Source organism: Leptonotus elevatus, chromosome 5 (genome assembly GCF_054856555.1).
Source record: "Leptonotus elevatus isolate MCC_2025b chromosome 5, RoL_Lele_1.0, whole genome shotgun sequence".
Taxonomy (NCBI): Eukaryota; Metazoa; Chordata; class Actinopteri; order Syngnathiformes; family Syngnathidae; genus Leptonotus; species Leptonotus elevatus.
In genome coordinates, this window is record NC_141243.1 from 18,898,439 (window position 1) to 18,925,770 (window position 27,332).

Here is a 27,332-nt window from a genome sequence, read left to right on the forward strand (position 1 = left end):
TGAAGTCGAACAGCGAGAGACGCTTCATGCATTTTTATTTTTATCTGGAAAAGATTTTCTTTTTTCTTTACATTTCTCTCATTGTTGAATTTTATTTAGCCTGTAGCAATGCTGCAACATTTTTCAGCTCCATGTATGATATTATGAGACTAAAAATTAATGAATGCCACTAAGAGCATGGAAACTGTTTTGACTAAACCTAATGCGACTAAAAGCATGTTAAATCAAATGTGCTTAACTTGTTTCTCTGCAATAGGCCTATAAAAGATAATCTTGCATATCATCTCCCATGCCGATAATCTAATATCATGAATCAATTTTCAGACTAATAGGAGCTTAGTTTTGCGTGACTCATCATCTCATCTGTATTTGTGTCAATAGTAAAATTAAACACAGACACAAACTCTTTGATATTTCACAGCTGTCAGAGTGTAGTCTTACTGTCAACCATATCCCAATCTGGCTAACTTCACTCTGCTTTGTGTTTGGGTTAGATCTGATTTGTTGCATTAACTCTCACTTAGTTCACTGAAAAGTTATGGAGGAGCAAGAGCTGAAGTAACTGTCTCCAAAATGGTACATCCAAATCTGACTCAAACTTTAAAAGGAAAGTCCCATCAAAATGATGAATGAATGAATAAATAAATTGTATTTTTTAAGCACACACATATATTAAAAAAAAGAAAACAAAAGAGAGAAAAAAAATCTACTCAAAGATATTCAAAATCATATAAAACAAAAACATAACCTATACACGTTTGAAAAAAAAGGAGTATAAAAAAGTAAACACTTTTTAACTCCTACCCCTATATAACATTCTATAATAATTCTATCATAATGAAACATTCTCAAACAAACACCATTAGAAAAATTATTAAAAAAAAAAACATTTTTCTTAGAACACAAACTTTCCACTACACATTCACTGATCCCATTGTGCACAGTGCACACACAACTGACAGCACTGATAACAACCTGAACCTTAAAACACATTGCCCTTTTTTGTAGGCGCATATCATCATTGGGAACACCTATTGCTGTCAGAGACATACATTCTTAAACTGAGCTATAAATGAGTGTGGCTCCAAAACTCGCTTGCTGTTTATTTAAACATACTGTCGCCTGCGGGGGATTGTTCGGCAAAGTGGAGTGTTTTGCCGACAGTTGAACAGCATGTGGGTGTTTATATCGCACTGATGTGGTCTTCTCTTTGATAGTTACTATAAATGACTGGTATTGTTTTTCAACATTCTAGTCCGGTATGGTGTATTAACTTCTCATTAAAATTTGTTAACACTACAGTTACACATGCTTAATTTATTTTCCGTATTCACTGTAAAAGCAGTTGTTTTGAGTTTTTTCTTTCATCCTTGATATGTGAATATTTTAGAAGCTGTATTTGAAATGTATTGTATTTGTATTCATAGTTGAACTCTAATGGCAATATTTTGTTTTCTTCTTCTACAGTGTGGTGGCTTAAAGAAACAACCCACAATGCACATAAAACCCATCTGCGTTGCAACCACACCTACTTCCTGTCTGTAGAGGAAGAGGCTGTGCCAGGATGTCCTCTCATCCCCAGTCTGTGCCACCGGGCCGGAGGACGATGGACACACGGCACCTGCCAAACCCTGCCACCTTACCATTGCAGCTCCAGCGGGCACACACAGTAAGATGCCCGGCACACAATGCGTTTAATGCCACCTCCCCCCCCATACTTAACTTTCCAAGCCTAAACTTAATTTTAAGGATTTATGATTATTGTGCTTATGATACTGCCTGCTTAATGGACATCTTGTAATTACTCCGGCACGTTGGAGAGGGCACGACCCCAACGATTCTCACTTGTGGTTTTCTTTAGAAACATTCCTCCTCACAATGTTGTGCACACAGCTCAGTGTCCTCATTAGTTGTTTGAAGTTCATGTTGTCATTGTCATGTAGCGCATAGTTTCCACCCACACCCCCTAATTATCAAGATTATGTCCTAGATATCAGAGGCACAATAACCCCTAGTGTTTCTGTCTTTGTACTTTTACATTAGGGTACGGTCAGGTTTTTTCCCAACAAGGTTGTTTCTGTAGTTAATCCTTTACTCTTGTTTTCACATTTCTGATAAAATTTGTTCACAGGCAGTAAGTGCTGGTTATGGCAAAATATTAGATCTGCATCATTCATGGTGAACAAATCAAATTTCTTATTTTCCTTCATTTCCCTCTCTAGGAAGTTGGAATGATGGACTACCACTCCCATCATGCTCGAGACTACGGCTCGCACTTGGCTCAGCCTCATCGCCGTCGGCCCTCCTTGCTTTCCGAGTTCCAACCTGGAAATGAGAGGTAAGCTTATCATGCTCAAATACAAGCAATCTCTTATCATGACACTTTATAATGATGTGTTACATACTGTAATTATCAGGGGTGTACACCTGTGCACATAAGTGGTGCGCATGTGCGCATGTGTACTGAAAACAGTCATGTGCGTGTCAGATTCGATTGCCTCAGCAGCTAGAGACGTCTATGATTGCAGCAGTGATTCCGGGCAGGGCAGCCCATCGAAAAGTTGTGAGCAGCCGCAATGATTGCTTCCTAGGGGCAACTTCAGAATAAAAGACAACTAAGGCATTGATGTCTATGTACAGTATTACAAGTTGTGAGGCTTTTATTGTGAAGTAAATAAACAAACGTTATGGTGGCCGGCTGGAGTTTGTTGTCTCTGGCTACTAACTAGAATCGAGCAGTTATCTTCCACAGCCTCATTGAGTTCTTGATGAAGGTTCAGTTCCAGCACTACAGTATCCATGTGTTCAGCACTGTGTTGGAGGCTTTCTTGTATTCTTGTTTGTTCAACTCCAGTGGGGTTACTTTGAGGCCAAAGCTTGTAGTTTGTTAGTTTGGATTTGAAATATATATTTTATGACATCAGTCCTGGAACTTTGTGGCACTACTCATGAATTAAGTTATTCCATGGCCTTAGTCAATGTAATAGATCTTTGTTCCATTTAGCAGTTCATCTTGGACTAAACTTTCAAGCAATGGGAATTTCTGTGATTCACTGCAATTACTGGTCAGAAAACCATAACCGTGTAATCAGTTGTTAGCCGCTATGCTTGCTGTTATTTTACTTCAGGCGAAATTTTGTCAGTGTTTCTTCCAGCTGCCTGAGATCACCTGGGCTCCATGGGTTTTACATATGAAAAACATTAGGCTGCGCACAAATGAGGTTGCAACATGGTTGCAAAGAAATTGTATGGTGATTGATTAACAGGATGAGGTTAGTAATTCTATATCTCCTATTATTCCCATTGCAATAAACAAAGTGGTTTTCTTGATCTGATTCATAACTTGTACATTGATGATGTTGATTTGTTTGATGTAGACCTTAAATAAAAACGTTAAAAAAATTCATATACACACACACACACATATATATATATATATATATATATATATATATATATATATATATATATATATATATATATATATATATATATATATATATATATATATATAGTAGCCTTTCAGTAAAAAGCTTCTGTGCCCTGTAGAGCTGTTACCCTTTGGCAAAGAGATTGGCAGGCACACAAACATTGTCATGCTTTCGCAGCAACGGGCTTCTATCAGCACACATAATCAGAGCCAAGCCAGTGAGAAACTAATGGAGCTGGTTGTTAGGTGTTGCTGTTTGTGTTGTTTTTCCCTCTCTCCTCCCCCACCCCTACACACATCTCATTCTCTCATCCTGCAGACAAATCCTCCCCAGGGATCAGATTATTCTGCACGCTCACGAGAGGAGGAAAGAAAATAGGGACAGAGAGATGGGGTGAGGAGGGGGAGTTTGAGCTTGATGTGATTATGTAAGTGCCAGCCATCTATGAAGATGAGAAAGAACGGGAGTGAATGCGGGTGGGGGTGGAGGGGGTGGTGTTTTGGGGAGTGTCACCATCTGGCCATGTGGCTATGAATTTCGGTTGCATTGTTGTTGTTTTTCTAGCAGCGGTTAGACAAGCTAGGCTCTCATAAACATCCTTAATTAATTGTCCTTTCTCAGTGTGTGCCCAGTCCTGCACATTACACACGTTCCATAATTTATACATTTGCATTAGCAATCTGAACTCTTGGCAGAGGACTGTCTTGATTACACCACCCCACTAGCACCCAACTAGACAGAGAGGATTCATGCTTCTTGGTATGTACACAAACCACACACTAGGCCATTGTGGGCCAAGACCATCAATTATGGTTGTGTATTCCCCTCTGCTCTTCGAAAAGACACTTCCATTTTGACACTGGCAGCAAAGTTACCGACATTATGGCATGTGACTACAGGCCAAGAATGGAAGTACTATTTCTACTACTGGTGTATTAAGTTTCTGATGGGGTTGCTTTCCTTTAGAGCAGTGGTGTCCAAACTCATTCCTCGAGGGCTGGAGTCCTGCAGGTTTTGGATGTTTCCCTTCTCCAACACACCAGCTCATCAGCAAGCTCTGCATAGGCCTGATAATGATCCTGTTCATTGGAAATGGAAACAGGTGTGCTGGAGCAGGGAAACATCCAAAACCTGCAGGGATCCGGCCTTCGAGGACCGAGTTTGGAAACCACTGCTATAGAGTATTCACAAAGACTGAAATTACTATGCATTCCAAGTAAGAATAGGTTGTGGTTTCTGGGCAGTTTTGATATATAAGGTTTTATTGTTGTTTTTATAATTTGTCAATTCCCCACTTAATTTTCACTTTTCTTTATTTAACACATGGATGGTTCTTATCTTCTGTTACACCATCTGTAGGACTAACTCCTGACTCCTTGATAATTGGATGTTCATCCCTTATTGTGTAAGTCTTCTGCCTCAGCTTTGCTCAGTGTTTAAGACATTTCTATTTCTTCCTTAGACTAAAATAATGCAATTTGTAACTGTAATTGTCCTAATTGAGTGAGCATCAATGCTTTACTGTACCTTTTTGTGAACAGTGCACCCTGATGGACCATGGTTTTTTGGTTTGGTAATGGGGTTGATACTTTGGAGTAATCTGACTTGAGTTTTTCTGGTCCACACTGGATCGGACTTCTTCACAAGATCACTCAAGACATAGCAAATATTTTGCTGAACGGTATCATGAAAGTAAATGCATCCACGTCAATTGTTGAGTTCAATATGGACTGATTTCCATCCATTTTCCGAACGGCTTATTCCTCACCAGGGCCGCAGACATCTAAGATTATTAAAAAAAAAAGTGGGATAGAATCTATAAGCAAACATCAGCACAGCATTCTCCTGTTTTTTCCCCCCCACTTTCTTTTATGGTGACTTCAAGTAGGAGTATTGGTAAGGGATAGCCACTTGATTAGGATAGAGAGGTAGACCGCACTCAGGCTTGTTATCTCAAGGGTTTTGCACATGAACGCTAAGTTATGGAGAGTCTGTGCTGTGTATGAACATGTATAATGCAATTTTGCAAAGTCAAATAATCTGTAAGCCATTTATATTTAAGTGTAATGTTGTGAAATGAGTTTGAAATTGTAATAAAGTGGGAATTGTAGTTTGCGTTGCATTGTGGTTTAAACTGTCATAAAATTTGTGCTTTTTGCTTACTTTGTCCTTCCTTAGTTTACACACGTTTTCATTTTTATTTTGCAAAATTTTGTTGTTGTTGCAGAGGACAAGAGCAGCATATCCGCTATGAGCACATCTACTTACCGGAGCCTAGCAGCCATTCAGAGATGGAGTTTGGAGACATCAAACGGCCTCGTTTGGAGATGGGACCAGATTCTCTGATTAGATCCTCATCCCATCGGTCACAGTTGCCTCTTGGAGGACATGAGGATCTTGCTAAGGTCAGTAGCCTCTGTATAAAAAACAAGAAACTAATTTGACAGTCTGTAACCTATCAAATTAATTTGATCACTTCACAGTTTGTTACAATTAGTGGCTACAACATGTGCAACAAGGGCCATATTCTTATTTGTGTGTAAGTGCTTTTCTAAGTGCCTGAGCTTGTATGTGTACTTTCCCGTCCAGACTTCTGAATTCTGTCTGTGCAAATGAACACAGACACATCAAAGAGGCATGCTTTATTGACAGCGCAAGCTGCCTGGATATCATGAAACATGTCCCCCCCAAAAAAAATCCAAAAGGCTTGTCTTTAATTGCTGGCCTGCACCGTTTTTTTGTTGCAGTCCCTCCTCGCAGGTGTTAAGTGATCATTGCAAACAAACGTATTCTGTAATAGCCGATTCACAGTATCTCTTTGATTCTCAATAAAATATTTTTTTTTCAGTCTATCCGCTGTATTGCTTTAGATAGTTGAAGTCAATTAGCTTGTGGGGGTGATTCCTCTGGTTTGAGAGCTAAGCTTTCAAGTCATTGTATAGGTAGGTGTATGCCAACGTTGCCATACTGCATTAGAATGGGCTAAGAAAGACAGAAAGACAATAGAAAAATAACTTTATGACACTGGCAGTTTAAATCCATTAATAGCTCTATGATGTGGCATATATAGTACTACTGCCTCTGATGTGCATAAGAAGAAATGTGCTTTTGTCTACGGGAGAATACACAGAAGACCAAGTTTGATAGAGAAAGCCCACACTTTAAGGGTTGTTCCAACTAGAGCGTATATCTGCCAGATGTCATGTAGATGGGAGAATTTGCACAAAAATTGCACACTTATGCTTACATGCATTAAATAATATGGCTCTGAATGACCTCTACCCCTTCTGCAAATGCCAGTATGCAGCACTAGACTGATTCAAACTACATTACAACACCACCATAAAACATGTAATGCTACAACATTACTACTTTACTGTGTAATCCGTATGTGTTTCAAATGACAAGAACTGTGAATAAACCTGACTTGTAAGCAGTACAAAGGGAGTCTGAGAATATGCCAGTTTTAAATGTATTTGAAATGAGGAAACAATTAGGACACTTTGAATACCTTAAAGGTAAATTTAAAAAAATCAACAGGTGAGCAATTTTTTTTTACTTTTACAAATTTACTAGTGTCTAGAATAATTGAGAATTGATAGTTACATCAATGAGGACTCGCCTCCCAGGAAAGGTTAACCTTTTATTTTTATTTTATTTTTATTTTTTTTACGAAGTAGCTGTGTTTAGTCATAGTTAAATACGACACTTAATTCACCCAAATTGTCCCAAATTGAAAAAATAAATCGAATTTTGGGGAAACAACAACAAACAAAACTAGACGAGTGAGCTTTGTGCGTCCTCTCCGAGGGTACATACTTGTAATAAAACATCCACCCATTCATCCATTTTCAACCTACTCTATACATGAGGCAGTCCTTTTAGACTCACGCCTGATTGTAATTCCTTAGATAGTAACACAAGATTCAAGTCAAATTTTCTTCTCGCCTTTATCTCTTTTTCTTTCATAGTATTGCTTTTCTCTTTCAAAATAACAGATGAATACCCTACAAGGAATCATAGAAACTGATTCTGCTTTATTGTATTTCTTGTGAGCTGTAGCAGAGCTAGGAAGCATTAATTAATTAATTATAGACATGACCTAAATTCCAAAAGGCTGGGGATGAAACTGCAGATGAAAACATCCCACGTGCACTGTACTATAGCGCTGCTAATTCTGTGATATTCCTGACACCAGTTTCATAGTTAAACAGAGAACATGAATTCAAATCACAAGTAGCAACAAACAGTAAAATATATTCGGTAATACTTATAGTTGCTTGTAATTACCCTCAGAGCAATGCTGGGTGTAAATTCATTATATAAGTCCTGTCAAGTACAATCACTCCTTGAAGTGCACCAAAAGATGGTGGACTAGAGGGGGAAGTGCAGCACAAGCAAGACAAGTGTGAAAAAAATAAAGGGGGAGATGTGAGACTGCACATGTAGACTGAAAAAACAAAAACAAAACGTTTTTTTTATTTTTCTTGCTTTAAAAAAAAATACTTTATACTTGTTCATGCTTAACCGTGTTTCTTTTTATAGGATCGTGGACATGCCATGGGGAAGCTCGAGCCAATCTCCCCTGTGAGCCCTGTACACATGGACCCTGATTTGGATCTGATGCCAGCCCGCTTTTCCAAGGAAGAACTGATCCAGAACATGGACCGTGTGGACAGGGAGATCACTATGGTGGAACAGCAGATCTGCAAGCTTCGCAAAAAACAGGTTTGCACGGTTATTGTTCTGTTAGTGTCAGCAGTACAATGGCCTTGTCGTTTAAGGATGCTTGTTTTAGTTGTTTATCGCTGGTGTTGAACCAAAACCCTGTACCTCCAAAGTTTCAGGAAAAGTATTTTTTATATTGCATCCAAAGACAACAAGCCATTTTCAACACGTTCGATTGGTCATTAATTCGTAAAAATGACACCCACTAGTGTGGACTGACCAAAAGTATAAAGTTTTGAAACAAATATGAAATTTGTCAAATTGTGACTTAGAAAGTTTCGGCCCGATGCCAGCATCATGTGTAACATTATTGAGGCTGGAGCTATCTCAAGTTGCATATTTCGAGACTGGTTATGAAAGAGATGTTTATACTGTAAATACATTTATACTGTAGATATATAAATAATACTTTCCTGAGTAATATTAAGTTTAATGAACCCCTACTCTGCTTAGGAGCACAACACCTTTGCGCTTCCCCATCAGTCTTGCATATCTTCCTTGTTGGCGTTCTTGCATGTGATGATTTGCTTTGTTGTGAGATTCAATGCATACTCAAAAATATTCAGCACGGTGCAGATCTTAAGAGTACTAAAATAATTATTGAATTTAACATGTGAAATGTGTATGAATCCTGTCTTCAAATTATTCATGTTTGACTAACTTGTGATTTTTATTTATCATGCCTACAGTACTGTACTTTTATGACGTGTTATTTCTGTAGTCAAGCTTTGTTGCTGGTTCATGTAGATAATGCCACAAGCCCATGCAGTCCTCCAGGCAGCTTCATTCCTTTCTGTTTCTGTCTTCACTTTTTATTTAGGAGAAAAGTAGGTTAAAAATACATAGAGCTATAAATAACATTTTCCCCAGGGGAGGAGTTGGATTATGGCAGAGGTTTTGGGACTGCTAAAGCACTCACATCCCTTCCACTCTGTCTTCCTTTTGGCCGACTGCAATGTTTAGTGGAGAAACAGTATAGTCGGCTTTGGCATGCCAACATATTAGTGCATTGGGTCCTGTTTTACACCTGGTGCAAATCACAGTGCAGATTGTGTCTTTTCAGTTGGCTCATTCGCCATATTTGAGCAGCACAATTGATTGAACAAAAAGCCCCAAATAAATATTTCAACTGTAAAAGGTTCCCTTGTCGTAATTCTACAGCATTGTACGCAAGACTATGCAACACAATTTACTTGTATTTTTGGGTCTTTCGTTTTTCTTGCCTTCCGCACACATGAAATGAGTGACGACTAGTTTAGGGTCAGTAACCGTAGGCACGCAGCTCGAAAGGGGCTTGCCGTATGTACCCAGTCATACTGTCTCTCTTATCGTATCTTATCTTATCTTATCTTATCTTATCATTATTTTATCTTTGGGCTTGAGTGCGACTTCTCTTTACACAAAAATGCTATATGTGTCTGAACACAAGACATCCAAATCTATAAAATTACTATGCGGATAATACTTAAAATCACCAAATCAGCTAATCAGGGGATGATGAGTGCAAAGGAAAATCAACTTTTAAAGGGCAATTTTGGGGAAGGGGAGATAATATTTGAGTGTTTTTTTCTTCTCAAGAAATTACGGTACAGTATTTGATTAAAACCCCTTCAGACCCATAGATGGTCCCAGTGGAGATGACACATTCGCGTGTCAAACCATTAAAACGCATAATTTGGATGATGTCAACACTTCTGGTTCATGATTGTATCTTAACAAACCAATCACAATCGTAATTTGATTTGCATGATATTCATGTTAAAAATGTTGAGATAAGCTTAGTAAGTTTAAAATACATTACACCCATAGTTATCCTGGCATCCACTATAACAACTAAAAACATGAGATAATGCCCCCCCCCCCCAATTTTTTTTTTTTACATGTTGTTCTTATGTGGGAAAAGAGTCAAAAACAGCAAAAGAAACGATTTGGCGATTTGGTTAGGTAGTGCTGTTTTTGCTTGAGAGCTCTGGATGAAGGGTGATGTAACAGAAACTCACAACTGAATCCCCCCCGAAAGAACACAGCTTTTAAGTTTTTTTATTGTTTTATATGCTAAGGGTCATACTTTTGTGTGTGTTTGTTTCAGCAACAGCTGGAGGAAGAGGCTGCCAAACCTCACGAGCCCGAGCGGCCTATTTCCCCTCCACCCAGCGAGGCCAAGCACCGCAGCTTGGTGCAGATAATCTACGATGAGAACAGGGTTAGTGGAATAAACAACGTCATTACTTATCACAAAAAAAGGAGATAGTAGGCGGGATTATTGATTGTATGCATGCCCATGCATGCGGGTATGCATACAATCCAGTGTATTGTGATTATGTCAATAGAAGGTGTCAAAGGATTCTTTAATAGTTAGAACAATATGGTTGTTAGTACAAGCATGAGTAAACACAATTCTACCAGGGGTGTGCTAAAAAAATTATATAGAATATATAGTTTTTGGCCTCTTTAAAATACACTGAGATACTGAGGAAAAATCGGTTTCTCCATTTAAATCAATGGGCAATATTATGAATTGAAGTACACTGCATAATTTTTGTTAAAAGGATGAAAGAAATTTGTACATCAAATATATTTTGTCAGTGACACGTCATTGTATGCAGCAGTTGCATGTGATTCTCTATGCTCTCAGTCCACCTAGTGGCTGCGCCTTACTTTAAATTTTTACATTTAATATCATACACATCAAAAAGGTTAATCTTGTTCGAGACAGGATCCAGCAAAATGTTTTATTAGGTTCATTTTTAGAAGATATAGTTGCTTATGATGTTGAATAATAATTAATAAATAAAATCATCGTGGGTATATCATTTTAGTTTGTGTGTCTTTAAAGAAGAACAGGCGAGTTTATCTTTAACTATAGTGTGTAACTTTTGGAGCCCGACAAGGGGCTGTGATTCTGCATTACAAGAACAACAGAACAGAGCCTTCGGTTCAACGTCACATCGGGCAATGTTATAAATTGCATGTGATTCTGCAACATCTTTATTATGTTTTTCGTCTAAGTTATTTTTAAGAGCTTACATAAATACTATCTGGCCAAACATTATGCGACTAAATTAAATAATAATAATTTACCGAATGACTCTAGTTCTAGCATTATGCAATCACAATAGAAGAACCAAAAGAACAATGATGTGGATTTAGTCGAAACTCTTCAGAGCAGGTTTACGTTATTTATGGAATTGAGCAGCTTTGGACACCATTGGGAACATAGGAACATACATTTGCTGTGCACTGAGGGGGTGAGAGCAAGTGCACATTTGCACACAGGTGTAGTTTGAAGGAAACATTGGTTGCAGGACCAGTCAACCATACTATGAAATTTTTTTGAAACTTTTCTGGTTGATCCTTCAACTTACAGTATATTTAAATGTGAGTTTTGATAGTTGAATCAATTCTAAGTTTCAAGCTAAATGAATAATCATGTTTATTAATTGTAATTTCAATTTCAATAAAAAAATAATTGTGATTAATATTTTTTTCCCTTAATCACCCAGCCCTATGAATATGTTGGAGCAGTGGACAGGCCTAATCATTATTGTGTCATCTCCTCTAGTAGTGGCTTCGGTGAAAATTACTTTTTTTTTGCTAACAAAATAAGTTATATACAGCAGGTTTAAGCCAAATAAATCACAACACTAGCCTATATAAGTTTATGTAAAACTATGTGTACAACCAGTTGTGTCACACATGACCTGTTTCATACAAGTAGTTAAAATATAAACCCATTTGTCGACTCCCCAGATGACCATGACTGTCCTCTCAGCATTTATGAATTCACAGTCCAGTATAGAGAGTATCTACAAAACTTCAATGCTCTTACCGTGGCACTCAGTGAAATCAGTGCACATCAGTAGAAAGTAGAAAGAACGAATTATAGATTGCTTAATTCTTATCTGAGATGATGCAGGGTGTAACAGTATCTCTGTGTTCTGACCTCTGCAACACTTTCCACTTCCTTTTATTTTCTCCCCTCCTTCCAAGATACATTCTGGCCTATTGTCCAATTCCGGCCTGCCAATTGTATATTTATCAGCCAGCCAAAAACATGCCTTCTGAGAATTTACATGGTTCATTTTTACCGGCACCCCACTCGCAAGCCCTGATGATGCCTCCACTTTTCTTCTCAATTTAGCTTCCCTGAACCAGCATTACAATATACCTTAACTTTTTAACTTCCAATATTGTACATTATCAAACTGAAATTTAAGTTTGCACAAAACTCTCTGGGTTTTAGTCTTTGTTCAAAATAAATTGAAGTGCAAAATACTACAGGTTCAACTGTTAAGCACGGCACACTATGAAGTATAAATAGGGCGGTACAGTTGAATATTTTACCACAATGTAAGTACTTCAAATCAGTTGATATTGATGAAATATAGATTATTTTCTTACCTGTTCAAAATAAGAATAATATTAAATGAATTAAAGTTCAATATAATAAAATGCAACCATCCAGAGGAAAAATACAATTTACTTAAAATAAAGCTACATACAGGTACAAAAAAGTAGGCAACAGATGAGTAAATGTGTAAATACATTCAAGTAGCAGTGCTGTTGATGTGAGTAATACCAACTTTCTACCTATAGAAATAAAATATCAAATTGGCATATGAAAGAAAGGATAGACAAGGATGGAATAAAAAAAAATTCAAAAGAGAGCTTCGTCAGCTATGCAGATACTGAGTTTGCAAATAAGCATACATTTTGTTAGCAACACACCATTAATGCACACTAAGTATTAATAGTATTAGTATATTGTAAATATACATACTGACAGAGATTGCACTTGATTGCGAGAAGATTGATATGGATGCAGCTCACCTAGAAAAGCTTTCTGTAAGCCATGCATGATATTTATAACCTTAACCACTTGTAGGGGCATCACAATACGCACTAAATTGCAGTTGTAGGCAACTCAAGAAAAAAAAAGTTTGAACAACAGGTGACATTGGCTGCTAAATGCCATCTTGGTTGACAGTTAAAACAGCTGTAAACGAGTTAATCCACTCACCAGATACGCCAACTTCTTCGCTCCCCTTTATCCAAGCTTTCTCTTTTTTGGCTTTGCCGCTGGCAGCTATTGGAAGCTGGCTGTGTTGTACACCCCCACAAACCGCAATGATATTGTCCTACATTGCTTGTGCTGTTGCTGCATGTGACGAAATAAGTACATTAGCGATGCCGATTGGCTGTCGGCGACACCACGAAAAGTTCACATTTGCAAACGCCGGTGAAATAGGCCAAGCAGCAAAATTTTGACTTCAAATGCTTAATTCGTGCCACCTGATACACATTTGTACCTAACCGCGTAAACGGCATTGACTATACAGTTTATGGAAACGCGCTGCCAGAAACGCTCAGCTCACGTTTGGTCTGACCACAGCATTAGGGGACATACACATACTGTAATCCATTTTGATGTTGTTTTTTCAGAATGTGACAGGTGAATAAATGCAGGCTCTAGCAGTATGCCTCCAAATTACAATGCACCGATTTGCTGGTGGTAGCGAAAATGGCTTTATATTGCTCTACAGTATAACAGCAATAATAACTACATGGATTTATGCAAAGCACTTATTTGCAGTAAGTGGTAATACATTATAAATGTCTTAAAAAGTTTTGTTTTCTAAATACAACACTATGCTATTTACGTTTTATTGTGTGTTAGCAGGAAATATATTGAGCATTTTTTCTAATGGATTCAGTTTGGTTGGTAATAGGGGCTCAAAGAGAAAAGGTTGATGTTCACGCATAGTGGCAGGCCTGTTCTTACCTTAAGTCACCTCACCCCTAAAATATATCTTATGAAATGTGGACTTTTCATAATTTACTTGCACCATCATGTTGTCTGTGAGCTTTACACAGAGCTTTTTTTCTCTCTCCAATATTTTGGTTACCTCATTAGCTGCCTGAGTTGCACACTTTATTAAAGCAGCTTTCAGAATGATGCATTACAGTTCTACACTGGCACAAATTCAGATTTAAAATATAGTTCAATTAATAGTTTTCTGACGGTGTCAATCAAAACTCATCATTTTTCAACTCATCAAGGCAGACTTTCTGATACAGCTTTTTGATATATTTGCAGAAAGGCATGAAAGTGTGGCCAATCAGTCAGTGCTTTTAAAAGAAAGGATGCAAGTCAAATTTAGCAATATTTTTTTTCCAGGGTGATTTTTCCAAAGCTACAGTCAGATTGATATTGTGATTCACTCAAGGAAGTTCTCCACAATATCAATTTGGGACTGCTCTACTGTGATTTGCTCGGGAAAGGCAGGACATTCTGTAAAAGGCTTCGAGCTGATTGGACGATGCGCCAACTTGTGCACGTCTACCAAACTTTTGTTTTGACCAATCACGACAACGGATGTGAATGTCGTCGTCTGTTGTTTTTCAAAATGGAAACTGGGAGTAAATCTGCGAGTACACAATTACTGTAATTGCAGCTTCTATGCATTTGTCGCCATGTTAGGTCCGTTTGTTTCCCACGGCTTTGGCACTTGTTGGTTTTGTCACAGCTGCATATCCCACCCCCAAACACAATGTTGCTTTGTGATTGGTACGAACTATCAGTGGTTTGGATCTGTGAAAATCAGCATTCTCAGTACAAGATGGATTCTCGCAAGTTTGTGAACTCACAAATACCGCGAGAATTAAGCTTGCAGAGTAAGGTTAAGCCAAGCCTTCCCGGGTACAAAATCTTGATGAATTTTGAAATCTCAACCTTGATATTTTGAGAACAACAAAGCCTCCCCTCGCCTGCTGCCTTTGCTTGCTTCTTTTGACTCAAGAGTTTTTCTTCTGCCTGCTTGTTGCCTCCCTCTATGCTCAGGAAAAGTGAGTTTTTTCCCCCTTGCCTGTCAGAGTAGTGATGGGCTAAGACACGGAACTATGGCCCAGCCTGGGCTAAAAGCTCTAATAATAGTCAATGTATCCATCTCTCCATGGATGCATCGAGTCACCCAGCCGACTCTAGTGGAGTCCAAGCGTTCAAGTGAGCGTGCTTACTGTGTTGTCATGGTGATGACTGAGGTGCAGGCAGCCGTCTAATCTAGTACTTCTGGTTGTGTTCTCTTACCAGAAAAAGGCAGAAGAGGCACACAGGATACTGGAGGGACTTGGACCCAGGGTGGAACTGGTGAGTTAGATCTGTCATATTCCTGTCTCCATATTATTATTTTGTTGCTTTTTAATTTTTTATATTCATTGTAAATAAGTGGGAAAATTTAATTGAATTGCATCATTCTTACCAATCAGGACTCAAGTGTTGAGCAGAACAGCTCTTCAAGGCTGCTCCACAAGATGCATTAAGCAGTGAAAATCAAAATCAAACCAAGCAGATGTTTTCTACGACATATTTCTAAAATAGAATATCTCTCGTTCCCTTTTGGGTATTGTACTTTATTTCTAGCAGAATCTATTCATACATATTGTATTGCCAAATGTCAAAAGTCTACATCCGTCCATCTGTATCAGTCTTGCACAATTGGTAAATTTGTCTCTCTGTGATTAAGTAGCATATTAACTAGGTTAGTTCATTAATTAGAGCTGTGTCCCCCATTTGCTATTTTAAGAACTGTTGGCAAATGATTAAGTCCCACATCCAATCCATGACAAGGCAAGAGATCGATCCTGATGGATTCTGCTGTTTCCGTGCTGCTGCAGAGCTGAACGTACTGTGAAACTGTCTATTTTCTTTCAGCCACTGTACAATCAGCCCTCTGATACCAAGCAGTACCATGAGAACATCAAAATGTAAGTCAACTCTTGTGCTTATGCCTGCACTACTTTTCATGCCAAAATGATAATAAAAATATTAATAGATTATCATAAAAATCTGGTATGCTTTCCAAATATGGTGATTACTTGACCTTTTTTTTTTTTAAATTTCTTAACATATTCAGATTTCTAAATATGGGTTGCATATCGCTGGCGTCGGACCGAAACCTCGTCGGTCACAATTTGGCAAATTTAATGTTTTTTCAAAAATCTATACTTTTGGTCAGTCTACGTGTGGGTGTCATTTTGTAAAAAATTATTGACCAATCTAAAGTGTTAAAAATGGCTTGTTCTTGTTGATGATGCAATGTTAATGGTTGAAAAAAAAAACTGGCCGTTTTTTGGGGTTTCCTGAAAAGTGAAGATTTTATAGGTACAAGGTTTTGGCTATATATATTGGCACTTTTGCAACCCCAATCTATCAACTATTTTTGTACGTTTATTTGAGCATTTTCTCGTGACTTTGTTCATTTATTTATTTTTAACATGTGGATAATAAGTGTTAACAGCTTATCAACTTTGCTTACACTGTACTGCACTTGTGACCATGATAATAAACGAGGCACAAATCGACGATAGTCAGAAAAAGCCCTACATGGGGGTAATGTTAGTAATAAGGTACATTAACATTAGAGCTGCTCAATGTAGAATTATGCCCAAAAATATCTTTAAAATAGCCTTTTTATTTGACCATTTATGACTCAAACATCTTAATAATTAGCAAATTAACCCCTTAGCCTCAGTGGTGTCCAAGTTTTGTCCTCGAGAGCCCCTATCCAGCCTGTTTTCCATGTTTCTCTCCACCAACACACCTGATTCATGATCAAGATCGTTATCAGGCTTCTGCAAAGCTTGCTGATGAGCTGATCATTATTCAGCTGCGTTGAAGGAGGGAGACATGGAAAACAACTGCTCTACCCATAGGTTTCACACATTATTCGGGTTCGAATTTCCCGCCCTCTCGATGTGACACGCTTTGTGTAGGTAAAGAAGGGAGTGTGCAGTTTCAGCCATATGTGGCAGTAGCAATTAAAACCTTTAATATCACTGTAAAGATGACACGTATATGACCCAGGACTAAATAAAATTAACTCAGTGGGCGTCTTCGGTAGAGAGGTCCGTATGACAATGATGACATGACATGGTGCCCATTTCAGTCTGAAATGCTTTTATGCACATTTTACTTCACGCTTCGTCAACCACGTGGCAAATAAATTTTCCAATTTCTTTGTATGAGGAAAATGCAGAATGCCAATGCAGCTCAGGTTTGGATTTTTTTTTTTATGTGCTTTATACATTTGCTGTGCGGTGTGAGGGTGAGAGCAGTGCACAATTGTGCACATGCACAGCTTCAAGGGAACATTGATGAAGTGTAGTTGCAGGGAAGCTTCATCAATGCCAAGAGATATGAGAAAGTCTTGGCCCTTTTGAGGAAACATCTATTCCACATGCAAACAGGTTCTTTATCATATGAAGCAACTCCCCGGGCATGTAAAAAAATCTGGTTGAAAAGTTGTCCTTCAGTTTGTGCAAAAAGTCTGACATTTCTTGAGCTACTGTGACACTGGGTGATGACTTGATAAAAGTCTCAAAGAGTGGGAAAGTGTGAAGCATTCTATTGTTTTTATTGGATACGAAACATATTCGGGGGGTTTTTCCAAATGCATTTTTAGTTACTACTGTAGTATTTCTCCCTTGTAATCTCAGGTTTAGTGTTTTCAGGTGATCTAATATGTCATCCAAAAAGCACATGGTCTACAACAGAAGCTCTTTGACCTCCTCCCGTGGTTCGCAGATCTTGTCCAGCGTCTGTAACAGAAGCTCTTTGGCCTCGGCATCCTCAGACTCTTAAGGGTATTCCCTTTGCTAAGCCACCTGAAATGATTGTGTAATAGTAGGCCACAGTGCTCAGCAGACACATCATCAACGGTCTGTGTTGAAGACAGGAAAATGATGTGATAAAATTGATAAGGGACATCACGGATTAAATTGTAGTTTTTAACTCACTACTGAGCTGGGTGCATTGAGCACTATGAATCATACAGTTAAACTTCATTCACGGTGCCACGGCCGACAATTGCGGACAAGGGCCATTCATAAGGCTAGTAAGGCCATTCATCACAAAGGGAGCATCGTCAGTAACCAGCAGGTTAACTTTGTCCAGATTGAGTCCATTATCTTTAATAAAGTAAACAATATTTTCAATAGTTGAGCGTAGATTCGTCCACTGCTTGCGACATGACATCAGCAGCCCTCAGTTTGTCGAGAAGAGTTGTGAAAACATCCGTGGCCAAAGCGTCTACTTGTCTGGCAGCTGTGGTATTCAACAACGGTATGGATTTGCCAGATGCTTATACCTGCTTTTTAATTTGGTCATCAAGTTACCACCTCATGCAGAGCGGCCAGCATGCAGTCCTCAATCATCTCAGCATCTAGGAATGGCTTTTTCTTTCTGGCAAGAAATCATGCTCCCCAGAGTGAAGCTATAGATGTCGATTTGTTCCGCATAGTTCCATATTTGCACTACACATCTACTGCTAAAACTGCAAAACTGTCGTCAGTCGTCTTGTCACTGTTTAGCCCACAATCTTATCTCTATCTGTATACACATACTGTATATCTTACTAGGGCTGGGTTTAAAATATATCGATTTTTAATCGATCTTCCTTTTTATAGTCCAATATCGATTCATAAAACCATGAATCGATACTTTTAAATATGGCTACCAAATGCCTTTCTGTTATTCAGAGTTCCCCAAGAGGAGCCCAGTCTTTTTGCCACTTTATTTACATAGTGCTGTGGTTGTAATTGATTTCAATTATTATTTATTGTTTTGATCAGATCATGTTCAATAAAACATACATGATTAATGTAACTGGATTGGATTAAATTCTAAATGTAAATATTTATATATATTTTCATACTAATGCGCCAATTAAGAGCAAGTGGTTTCTATTTGCAGTATTGATACTTCTGAGAATGTCTTCCATATAAAAGTAAATTGATACTGCATGAAATCCTTAACTGAATCAAAAATCAATGGTGAATCGTGAATCGAATAGATTTTTGGAAATCTGAATCGATACCCAGCCCTATATCTTACTGCTTGGTCTTCTTGACCACTTGATGGCGCCATAGAGCAAATGAAGCACCACAAAGTTTTGAACCATGTGCAAACTAATTTGCTGGAAAACCTCGGTGACTTATGAAGTTTAATTTCTCCATCACTGATATTTTGTAGTCCCTTCACTGTTAAAAACTCAGTTTTTGCAGTCTACTTTTCTTCAATAGCACTATGTTTGTTTGATTGCAAGCCCTCTGCAGAAGAAGAGGGCGTAAAAGTTTATGCTGCTTCGTGATCTTTACACCTCGCTGTTGCCCCCTGCCATTGCGGAGGACTTACTGCATGAATCGACGCTTCTCCAGTTAGATTGAATAATCAACATTATTTGTGTGATGCTTGGTGGGCCAGATAAAAAGCTTTCACGGGCTGCATTTGGCCTGCGGGCCGCTAGTTAAATTGACTTGTGGACCAATGGCAACTGCACTTTAACTTCTTTGTTGGACATCTGACTTCTCTACTTGAAATGTATCAATTATTATTTTTAAATGTATGTGCATTATGCGTATATATTCCCTCAGAGCAATTATTAAAATACAGTACCGGTACGCTGTGTCCATCCTCTGATAAATTACCTCATTTTAATATGCAAGATTAAGGCAGCAAATTGTCTGGACAGTCAGAGTACATTGATGAATTTGTCGTTGTGTTTGATTTTGATGCTGCAAAGGTTTGCTTGTACTGTTTGTGTTGTGGGCTTTAATTTAGTGTTTATGTATGCTCGGGGCTAAGGACTTTGGGATTTCACAAGTAGTATTGCAGATAATATGTTGGGAAATTGAGAGAAGATTATCCTCGGTTTATTTATCAGCGTTTAAATTTGACAACGTCGTCTTGGCATTTGCGATATAAAACTTAGACCACTAGTAACCCACTTTGTAGCCTCCTTTCCTTGCATGTAACGCTGCCGCTCACTTAAATTGACTAATGTAGAATAAGATTACATTAATCAGCGGGGAGTGACCTTACAACTGACAGATTAAGTGTCAGGAATAAAACTCTGTCTTGCAGCAAAGAAAGAGACAAACTGAGCGACTGCCTAAGAAGATTACTGGTCCTGACCTTTGAAGAACTGCAAGACAAGTTTTATTCGTTTGCTCCCCATGCTGTTATGTCCATCTGAAAGCATTGACAAAGGAAGTTGTTTGTGTTTGTTTTTTGTGTATGTTGTAGCTATAACTATCAATTTGGTGAGAATTCAAGTGTCAAATGTGTTAAAACCTGTGATTATGTTTTGCTTTTATTCCTCTGCATCACAATTTTCCTAATGCCAGTTAAATTTTTTCAATCTTCTTAGAAACCAGGTGATGAGGAAAAAACTCATCTTATACTTCAAGAGAAGAAATCATGCTCGAAAGCAATGGGTGAGTACCAATATTTTTTACTCTGCTGGGCCTCAGTCAATGAGGAATGATATAAAGTGAAACTGGGTCAGCAGCTCATGTAAAGTGAGTGGCCATTTTAGGCTGACCTTTGAGAAGACAGGTCTGGGTGTGATCTGTTTCAGTATACCTAAAGTGACCTGCTGGATGATTACGGTTTAAAAAAAGAAACAACATTAATCAAAGTGTTTGTGTCTTCTTTTCTGTCAGAGTTATGTCTGAGTGAGGCAGAGTCAACTAGCATAGCTATAAGTAAAGCAGGGTTCAATTGGGTATGCTCTGTTCTAGGGCTGCGAGATATGGCTGAAAAGTGTATCACAATATAAGTTTTTTTTTTATATCAGACGATATCGATAACTATAGATCTTTTTTTAGTATTCAAAATAAGGACCCAAAGGAAAAAAGGTGAATTTAAAGCTGCTGAATGCAGAAAATAGCATTTTGAATTACGTTGCCATGTGTGGCAGTAAAATGAAACGGCACACTCACTTCACACGTACACAATGCGCACATGATGTTACATACGCAGACAGATTGGCCAGAGGCTTGCAGGAGTACCCATTGTGAGCAACTAAGGTGTTAGTTAATCTGCTAATTAGAAGATGTTTGAGTCATAAATAGTCAAATGAAAAGGCTATTGTAAAGATATTTTTGGGCAAATTGTTCCAAATTGCAGCTTTAAGCTCTGTACTACAATTATGTATATAAAGTTGAAAAACAATTCCTTCACTATTGCATTACTCTTACTTTTGGAGCAGTTTGTAGAAGAAATTTGACAATTTGGAAATTAGAAGATTGATCAATAGTGTGTCAGTGGCTGATCTGTAAAGGCTTTGTAGCCAGATGGTTGTGATTCCTTTCACTCTGATATCTCTCCTTGCATGTCTACTGTTATGTGATTTGACTGTATGAGTGTGCTCTGCATTGTGCAATGCAAAATTGTGCACATTATATTAGATTCAATATGGTAAATTAAAATAAAATGCCTTCCTTTTTGTGTGATAATACAGGAGCAGAAATTTTGCCAGCGTTATGACCAACTGATGGAAGCTTGGGAGAAGAAGGTAGAGCGCATTGAAAACAACCCTCGGCGAAGAGCCAAGGAGAGCAAGGTACGGGAGTACTACGAAAAACAGTTCCCTGAGATTCGTAAGCAGAGAGAGATGCAGGAACGAATTCAGAGGTGAGCTACATGTTTTCAATCCCTGTGACTCAAACACTTGATGTGGGATGTGATTATTATGTGAAATAATTACAAGAACTCAAATAGTAGACTATGTTTTGTTTTGTTTTTTAGCCGTGTTGGGCAGCGAGGGGGTGGATTGAGCTCTTCTGCGGCTCGCAGTGAACATGAGGTCTCCGAGATCATTGACGGAATATCAGAGCATGAGGTAAGCTTTTTTGTCAAAGATTGTGTACCCTTTTAATTGCAGTATGTACCGTAATAATCAATGAATTAGTGGCAGCTCATCAATAGAGGGCGCTAGGGCGCCACCCTCCCGCCCAGCTGAATCACCTTCAAATGTGCAAATATTAAATAATGAAGATGAAGTATTATACTAAACCTACTTCCAAATATATGTACATCTGTTTTTTATATGAGCAGGATAAATAGTATACAGTTATGGATGAGTAAAATTGTTTTATCTATCTCTGGCATCTCATGTGGTCACATACTTCCGGTTTGGGTGCAGAGAACATCACTATCATCATTAGACTCTCGTTAGAAGTGTGACATGCACAGTCGGTCCTCATGCAATATACGCACGAGTATTGTGCACCTTTGGGCGCTGAATTCTACAACCTCAGGCCATTAGCATTTAAATGGAATTACCGGTACCGTCATTTCCTGTCCAGCTCCGGCTGAACTGAGTGGCTCCTGCTTTCGATGGGAACTTATATGACAATGACAATAAAGGCTTTCTATTCTGTTCTATACCTGGTAATAAGATTGCCTGCCACTTTAGATAGATGAATCATTGTCTCTCCAGTATAGAACCATTTAGAGCACATGTGTCAAGATCCGGTCCTCGAGGGACTGAGTCTTGCATATTTTATTTAGGTTTCTCTACTCCAACGCACCTGATTCAATGATCAGGATAATTATCAGGCTCCTGCAGAGCTTGCTGATTAGCTTAAATATGAATCAGCTGTGTTGAACATGGGAAACCTCTAAAACATGCAGGGCTCAGGCCCTCGAGGACCAGACTTTGACACACATTTTCTTTCACTACCATAACAAGAGACTTAGAGGTAAATGTGTGTAGAGTTCACGTTTGATGTGGAATATGTCTCCAACAGCTGAAATTGCTAAGGAAGCTTAACTTCCTCTCCTGCCACCTGACCTCTGTAGTGCTTTAAAAGAGCTGTAATGTTACTTCTGGTTCATGGCAACTATAATCAGTCATGGCTTCCTTCCCTTTTGAAAACGGTCTGTCTCATTCCTGGATGTTGATTTGTGTTTTGTGTTTCTCTCTCTGTGTGTTTCGCGTGGCATGTGCGACTATCAGAACACAGAGAAGCAAATGAGACAGCTGGCAGTCATCCCTCCAATGCTGTTTGATGCTGAGCAACAACGCATCAAGTTCATCAACATGAATGGATTGATGGATGACCCCATGAAGGTGTACAAGGACCGGCAGGTCATGAACATGTGGAGTGAGCAAGAGAAGGACACTTTCAGAGAGAAGTAAGGTCAACTCTTCAGTAAAGTCAGGGTGGTAAATGGGGTGCATTTATTTAGCTTATTTATGTGAAATGGCGACAGTCTTGCATTGCCTCTCATTCACACATTCTTAGATTGATGGTGGAGGTTACCATAAAAACTGACATTTATCACATTAGGGGAAAACAAGGTTTTTAGTATCTTGCTCAATGACACAGAACAGTGTCCGTGAGGGTACTTTGGGTCAAATCAATAACTTTCAAATATGGCCACTGGAACACCTAAGCCCCGTCGTCCTATGGCCCACACTTGTCAAAAGTATTACATTGCAATTTCATTGATACGTTTTTTTTTTAATTGAATGAGAAAGCATTTATGAAATTTCATATTAGTATCCATCCAGCACAAGCTAAATGTTAAGTGAGCAAGATAATTCAAAATGTTTATTATGTGTGGATGTTAAAGGGGTTAGGAAGTTGTAGGAAAGGAAGTGAATCTTCCCCTTTTTGTGACAATTTCAGGGATGACATCTGAAGCACAAACATGCAGGAACATTGACTGAATATCCAATAAATGTGCCAAACTGCAGCTTCAATTTATCTCCATAAGCTTGTACAATTAATGTGATTTTTACTAACAACATAAAATAAACAATACTATAATCAGTCTACAAGTAGTCTGATTGAGTTGGATATCTAATGTACTCTATTACTGAAACATATGACTCATTCAGTAGTTCTTTTTTTTTTGTGATGCTCAGAGGCTTTATAGTTGAGTGCTTTATGCAAGTGATATTTAAAATATCTTCAGATTGTAAATTTGTCATGCTCTGCTTCTACAGATTCATCCAACACCCTAAAAACTTTGGTCTGATTGCATCTTTTCTCGAAAGAAAGGTATGGGTTTTTTGCTCAACTGAGCAATCCACTCTTCTCAGGAAATAACATTTATAGCCAAATCACATTTATTTCATTTTTCAGACGGTGGCAGAATGTGTGCTCTTTTATTATTTGACCAAAAAGAATGAGAACTATAAGAATATAGTGCGAAGAAACTACAGACGGCGGGGAAGAAGTCAGGTATTGTCAGCTTTCAAATTTAAAGCTCCTAAACATGTCCTCTGATGTTTCAACACATGCTATCTCAATGACAATATTACTTTTAGCTGATTACAGTTCCTGAGGTTGTAGTAGTCATGCACTGGGCAAAACGCCAGAACCTCTTGGTGAAACAAGTCAGAAAGGGATAACCTATGCTAACCTTTCCTCTACTTTCCTTATGTACCCAGATATTGCACATTGCAATTGCAGTGTTTTCTTTTCAAACATAAAATGATGAAACTTTGAACAGACCAGAACCTGTTAGAATGGGATTCATTTGAGGGTGGTACAAAGTGGCCCATAATGACCACAGTTATAATGTTGGTACTGGCACAGCTATTGGTTTATCTCAGCAGTCATTGTGTCTGGTATCAATAGACAAATGTGTCAAATGGCCAAGACGTTTTTGCCACTAACATCAAACGACTACAATATTAAGGGAGCCAGCTACACATAAGTATTTAGAAGATCCCTTGCTCTCCATTGGAAATGTATGATGAGTTATTAGAATTGATGTCACCAATACACAAATCACTCATTCACTAATATGGAAATTCAGTTTATTCAAAATAATAAACGAATAAAAGCTTGATGCACTTTTTAACTTGCTCTTTTTAACTATTTTTGACTCTACTTCCCGGCTGCCGCTCGCTCTTTTTATCAGTCTGTCTCGCACATTAAATACACTGTATTGAGATCATCGTCATAAAATCAATGTGTTGCTTTGGCCTAAAGGCAGCAATGTCAAATACATCACAAGTAGCAGTGGGTGTCATAAATCACAAGTAGCAGTGGGTGTCATAAATGCAAGAAAAGTTGTCAGCCTGTACTCATCTGAACTCTCACCCTAAAGCCCAGACAGGCAAAGGCATTGGTGAGGAAGTGGTAGTGTTTGCTAAAAAACGAAAAGTTTTACAGCAGAACAGTCATTCTGTGGTTTCTGAACTTTCATATCCTGTTTTGTTTCGCCTTTGCAGGCATTCTTTTTAGTTACGTGAAATTCAATGAAACCAGATTACTTTGTGTGTATGTGTTATATAAACAAGATACGGCAGTGTTATCAAATCGACCGGTTTGCCATTTGTTGATCTCTGTAAGAGTATTTTTTGTATTTGTTTATTTGTATCAGGTCAGTATAAGATGTCAAGACAAAAAAGGAACAGAGAAAGCTGTTAATTGAAATTAATATGAAATATGTAAATGATAGCATTGATGAATGATTCTTACAGAATTCCTAAGCAAGAAAGTCTTGACTAATTACAAACTCATACATAGAGGCTTAAAATTAGAACTCTTAGTTGATTTTCCATACCTTGATCATCTGAGTTCATGTTTGTAAAAGGATGCCTTCTTGTTCCTGTCCCATAATATGTAGCATGGCCAGCAGCAGCAGCAGCAGCAGCAACAGCAGCAACAGCAACAACAAGTCAATCGGAACAGCCAGGAAGACAAGGAAAAGGAGGAGAAAGACAAGGAAGGAGAGAAGGAAGAGGATAAAACAGAGAATGAAGACAAAGAGGATGGAATGAAGTAAGCCAAACTACTAATTCAACAGAGAACATAGTCAGCAATCAGATGCCAATGCCTTATAATCTTTATCACATCATAGTATATAATGTTTTTGTAATGTGTCTGTATGCAAAGAAGTTTTAAAATCATGTTATAAAAGGCAAGTCTTTGTAGCTTATATATATATATATATATATATTTTTTTTTTTATTATTATTCATTCAGGTCACTTTCATACCTCACGTTCACCTCAAACTACAAACAGTGATATAGTGTAAGAGTAGGTATGTTTTAGATAGACAGCACTTGTCTGGAAAATCCTATTGACTAGTGTCTCACCTCGAGCTAGACTTTCCACCTACAACAATTTGAAATTCCTTCACCTATTAAAACAGCTGTTTTCCTTGGAAACACCTTAGGAGGGTTCTTCTGCTCTGTGGTTTTGCTGGTGACAATGTGAACGGATTATGTCTGTTTAAGTGTGGGTGGATGGCTTTGTGCAGTATCATCAAACAGCAATAGATACAAAGACAACAGATGGAGTACCACTCTTTCTGTTCTACTTGGAAATCAATAGGTGAATGTGCCCAATCTGTGTAGGCAGGCATTCTATTATCTAATCTGTAGTTGTACTTTGTACTGTAGATGTAATGTACATTCTTGAGCATTTGTGTCAGACTTTAAAATGCTGATGAAGCATTACTTGCTGTCTGCCTATGCTGAGACATAGCCAGGTGATTCCAAGCAGACCCTGCTGTCTGACTGGAATCACTGACTTAGTACAGCAGCCTCTCTTATATTTGGAGTCACATCTGCAACCCACATTAACATTAATGGAGCTCAGGAAATATTAATTGAGAGTTTGTTGTACAATCCTTGGCTTGTTCACTCCTGACACAGCATTGTGTAAATTCACATTCATTTTTTCTCTGTGTGTAGTATTCTGTAAAGTTCAAGTCTCGTGCGGACCAAATTTACACAAGATTTCTTCTTTAGCCCCATTTCCATCTAGCAGTGTCGATGCATTCTGTTTCCGTTTTTTTTCTTTCTTTCATTTATTCATTTTAGATTTATGTCACTTTTGGTCACCATATAGTCAAAAAGTTACTTGTGAATACAGGAATAAGTCTGCCCACCACCCCCAAAAGCCTGGCTTTATGCAACAAACAGCCATAAATGTGAAATGGCCCTCATTTATATTTTGCAATGTTGTGCCCCTCTTTGTTAAATTAGATACAGTGGTGTGGTAGTGTTTGCCTGCTTCCTGAGTTCTTATTTTTTGTGTCACACTTAAATGTTTCCCATTATCAAGCACATTTCAACATAAGTCAAAGACAACACAAGCAAACACAGAATGCAGTTTTTTAATGAAGTTTTCTATTATTAGGGGGGGGGGGGGCAAGCCAACCTAGCCAACCTAGCCCTGTGTGAAAAAGTGATTGCCCCCTAAACCTAATAACTGGTTGGGCCACCCTCCATAGCAACACCCGAAATCAAGTGTTTTCCATAACTGATGAGTGTTTCCACATCTCTGTGGAGATATTTTCACCCAATTTTCTTTGTAGTATTGCTTTAATTCAGCTACACTGGAAGGTTTTCAAGCATGGA

The 27,332-nt window shown here is 38.3% G+C and overlaps 1 protein-coding gene and 1 long non-coding RNA gene across 3 annotated transcripts in view; one reads left to right on the forward strand and one right to left on the reverse strand.

Annotated features, from left to right (window-relative positions):
- ncor2 (nuclear receptor corepressor 2) overlaps nucleotides 1–27,332 on the forward strand; it is a 75,683-nt gene that overhangs the window by 18,338 nt on the left and 30,013 nt on the right. For both annotated transcript variants that reach the window (XM_086075594.1, XM_086075595.1), the window contains exons 2-15: nucleotides 1,468–1,669; nucleotides 2,223–2,338; nucleotides 5,659–5,836; nucleotides 7,977–8,159; nucleotides 10,249–10,362; nucleotides 15,250–15,306; nucleotides 15,871–15,923; nucleotides 20,366–20,432; nucleotides 21,461–21,633; nucleotides 21,748–21,841; nucleotides 22,961–23,139; nucleotides 23,957–24,011; nucleotides 24,096–24,194; nucleotides 25,591–25,745. In XM_086075594.1, coding sequence (XP_085931720.1) covers nucleotides 1,565–1,669; nucleotides 2,223–2,338; nucleotides 5,659–5,836; nucleotides 7,977–8,159; nucleotides 10,249–10,362; nucleotides 15,250–15,306; nucleotides 15,871–15,923; nucleotides 20,366–20,432; nucleotides 21,461–21,633; nucleotides 21,748–21,841; nucleotides 22,961–23,139; nucleotides 23,957–24,011; nucleotides 24,096–24,194; nucleotides 25,591–25,745 — 1,628 coding nt within the window. In that variant the 5' untranslated portion in view covers nucleotides 1,468–1,564. The remainder of the gene's footprint in view (nucleotides 1–1,467; nucleotides 1,670–2,222; nucleotides 2,339–5,658; nucleotides 5,837–7,976; nucleotides 8,160–10,248; nucleotides 10,363–15,249; nucleotides 15,307–15,870; nucleotides 15,924–20,365; nucleotides 20,433–21,460; nucleotides 21,634–21,747; nucleotides 21,842–22,960; nucleotides 23,140–23,956; nucleotides 24,012–24,095; nucleotides 24,195–25,590; nucleotides 25,746–27,332) is intronic.
- Nucleotides 547–25,745, reverse strand: LOC147174024 (uncharacterized). The gene is made up of 3 exons (XR_015094813.1): nucleotides 25,528–25,745; nucleotides 5,700–5,847; nucleotides 547–2,325 (listed from the first exon to the last, which is right to left on the reverse strand). It is a non-coding gene; the product is annotated as an uncharacterized LOC147174024 (long non-coding RNA).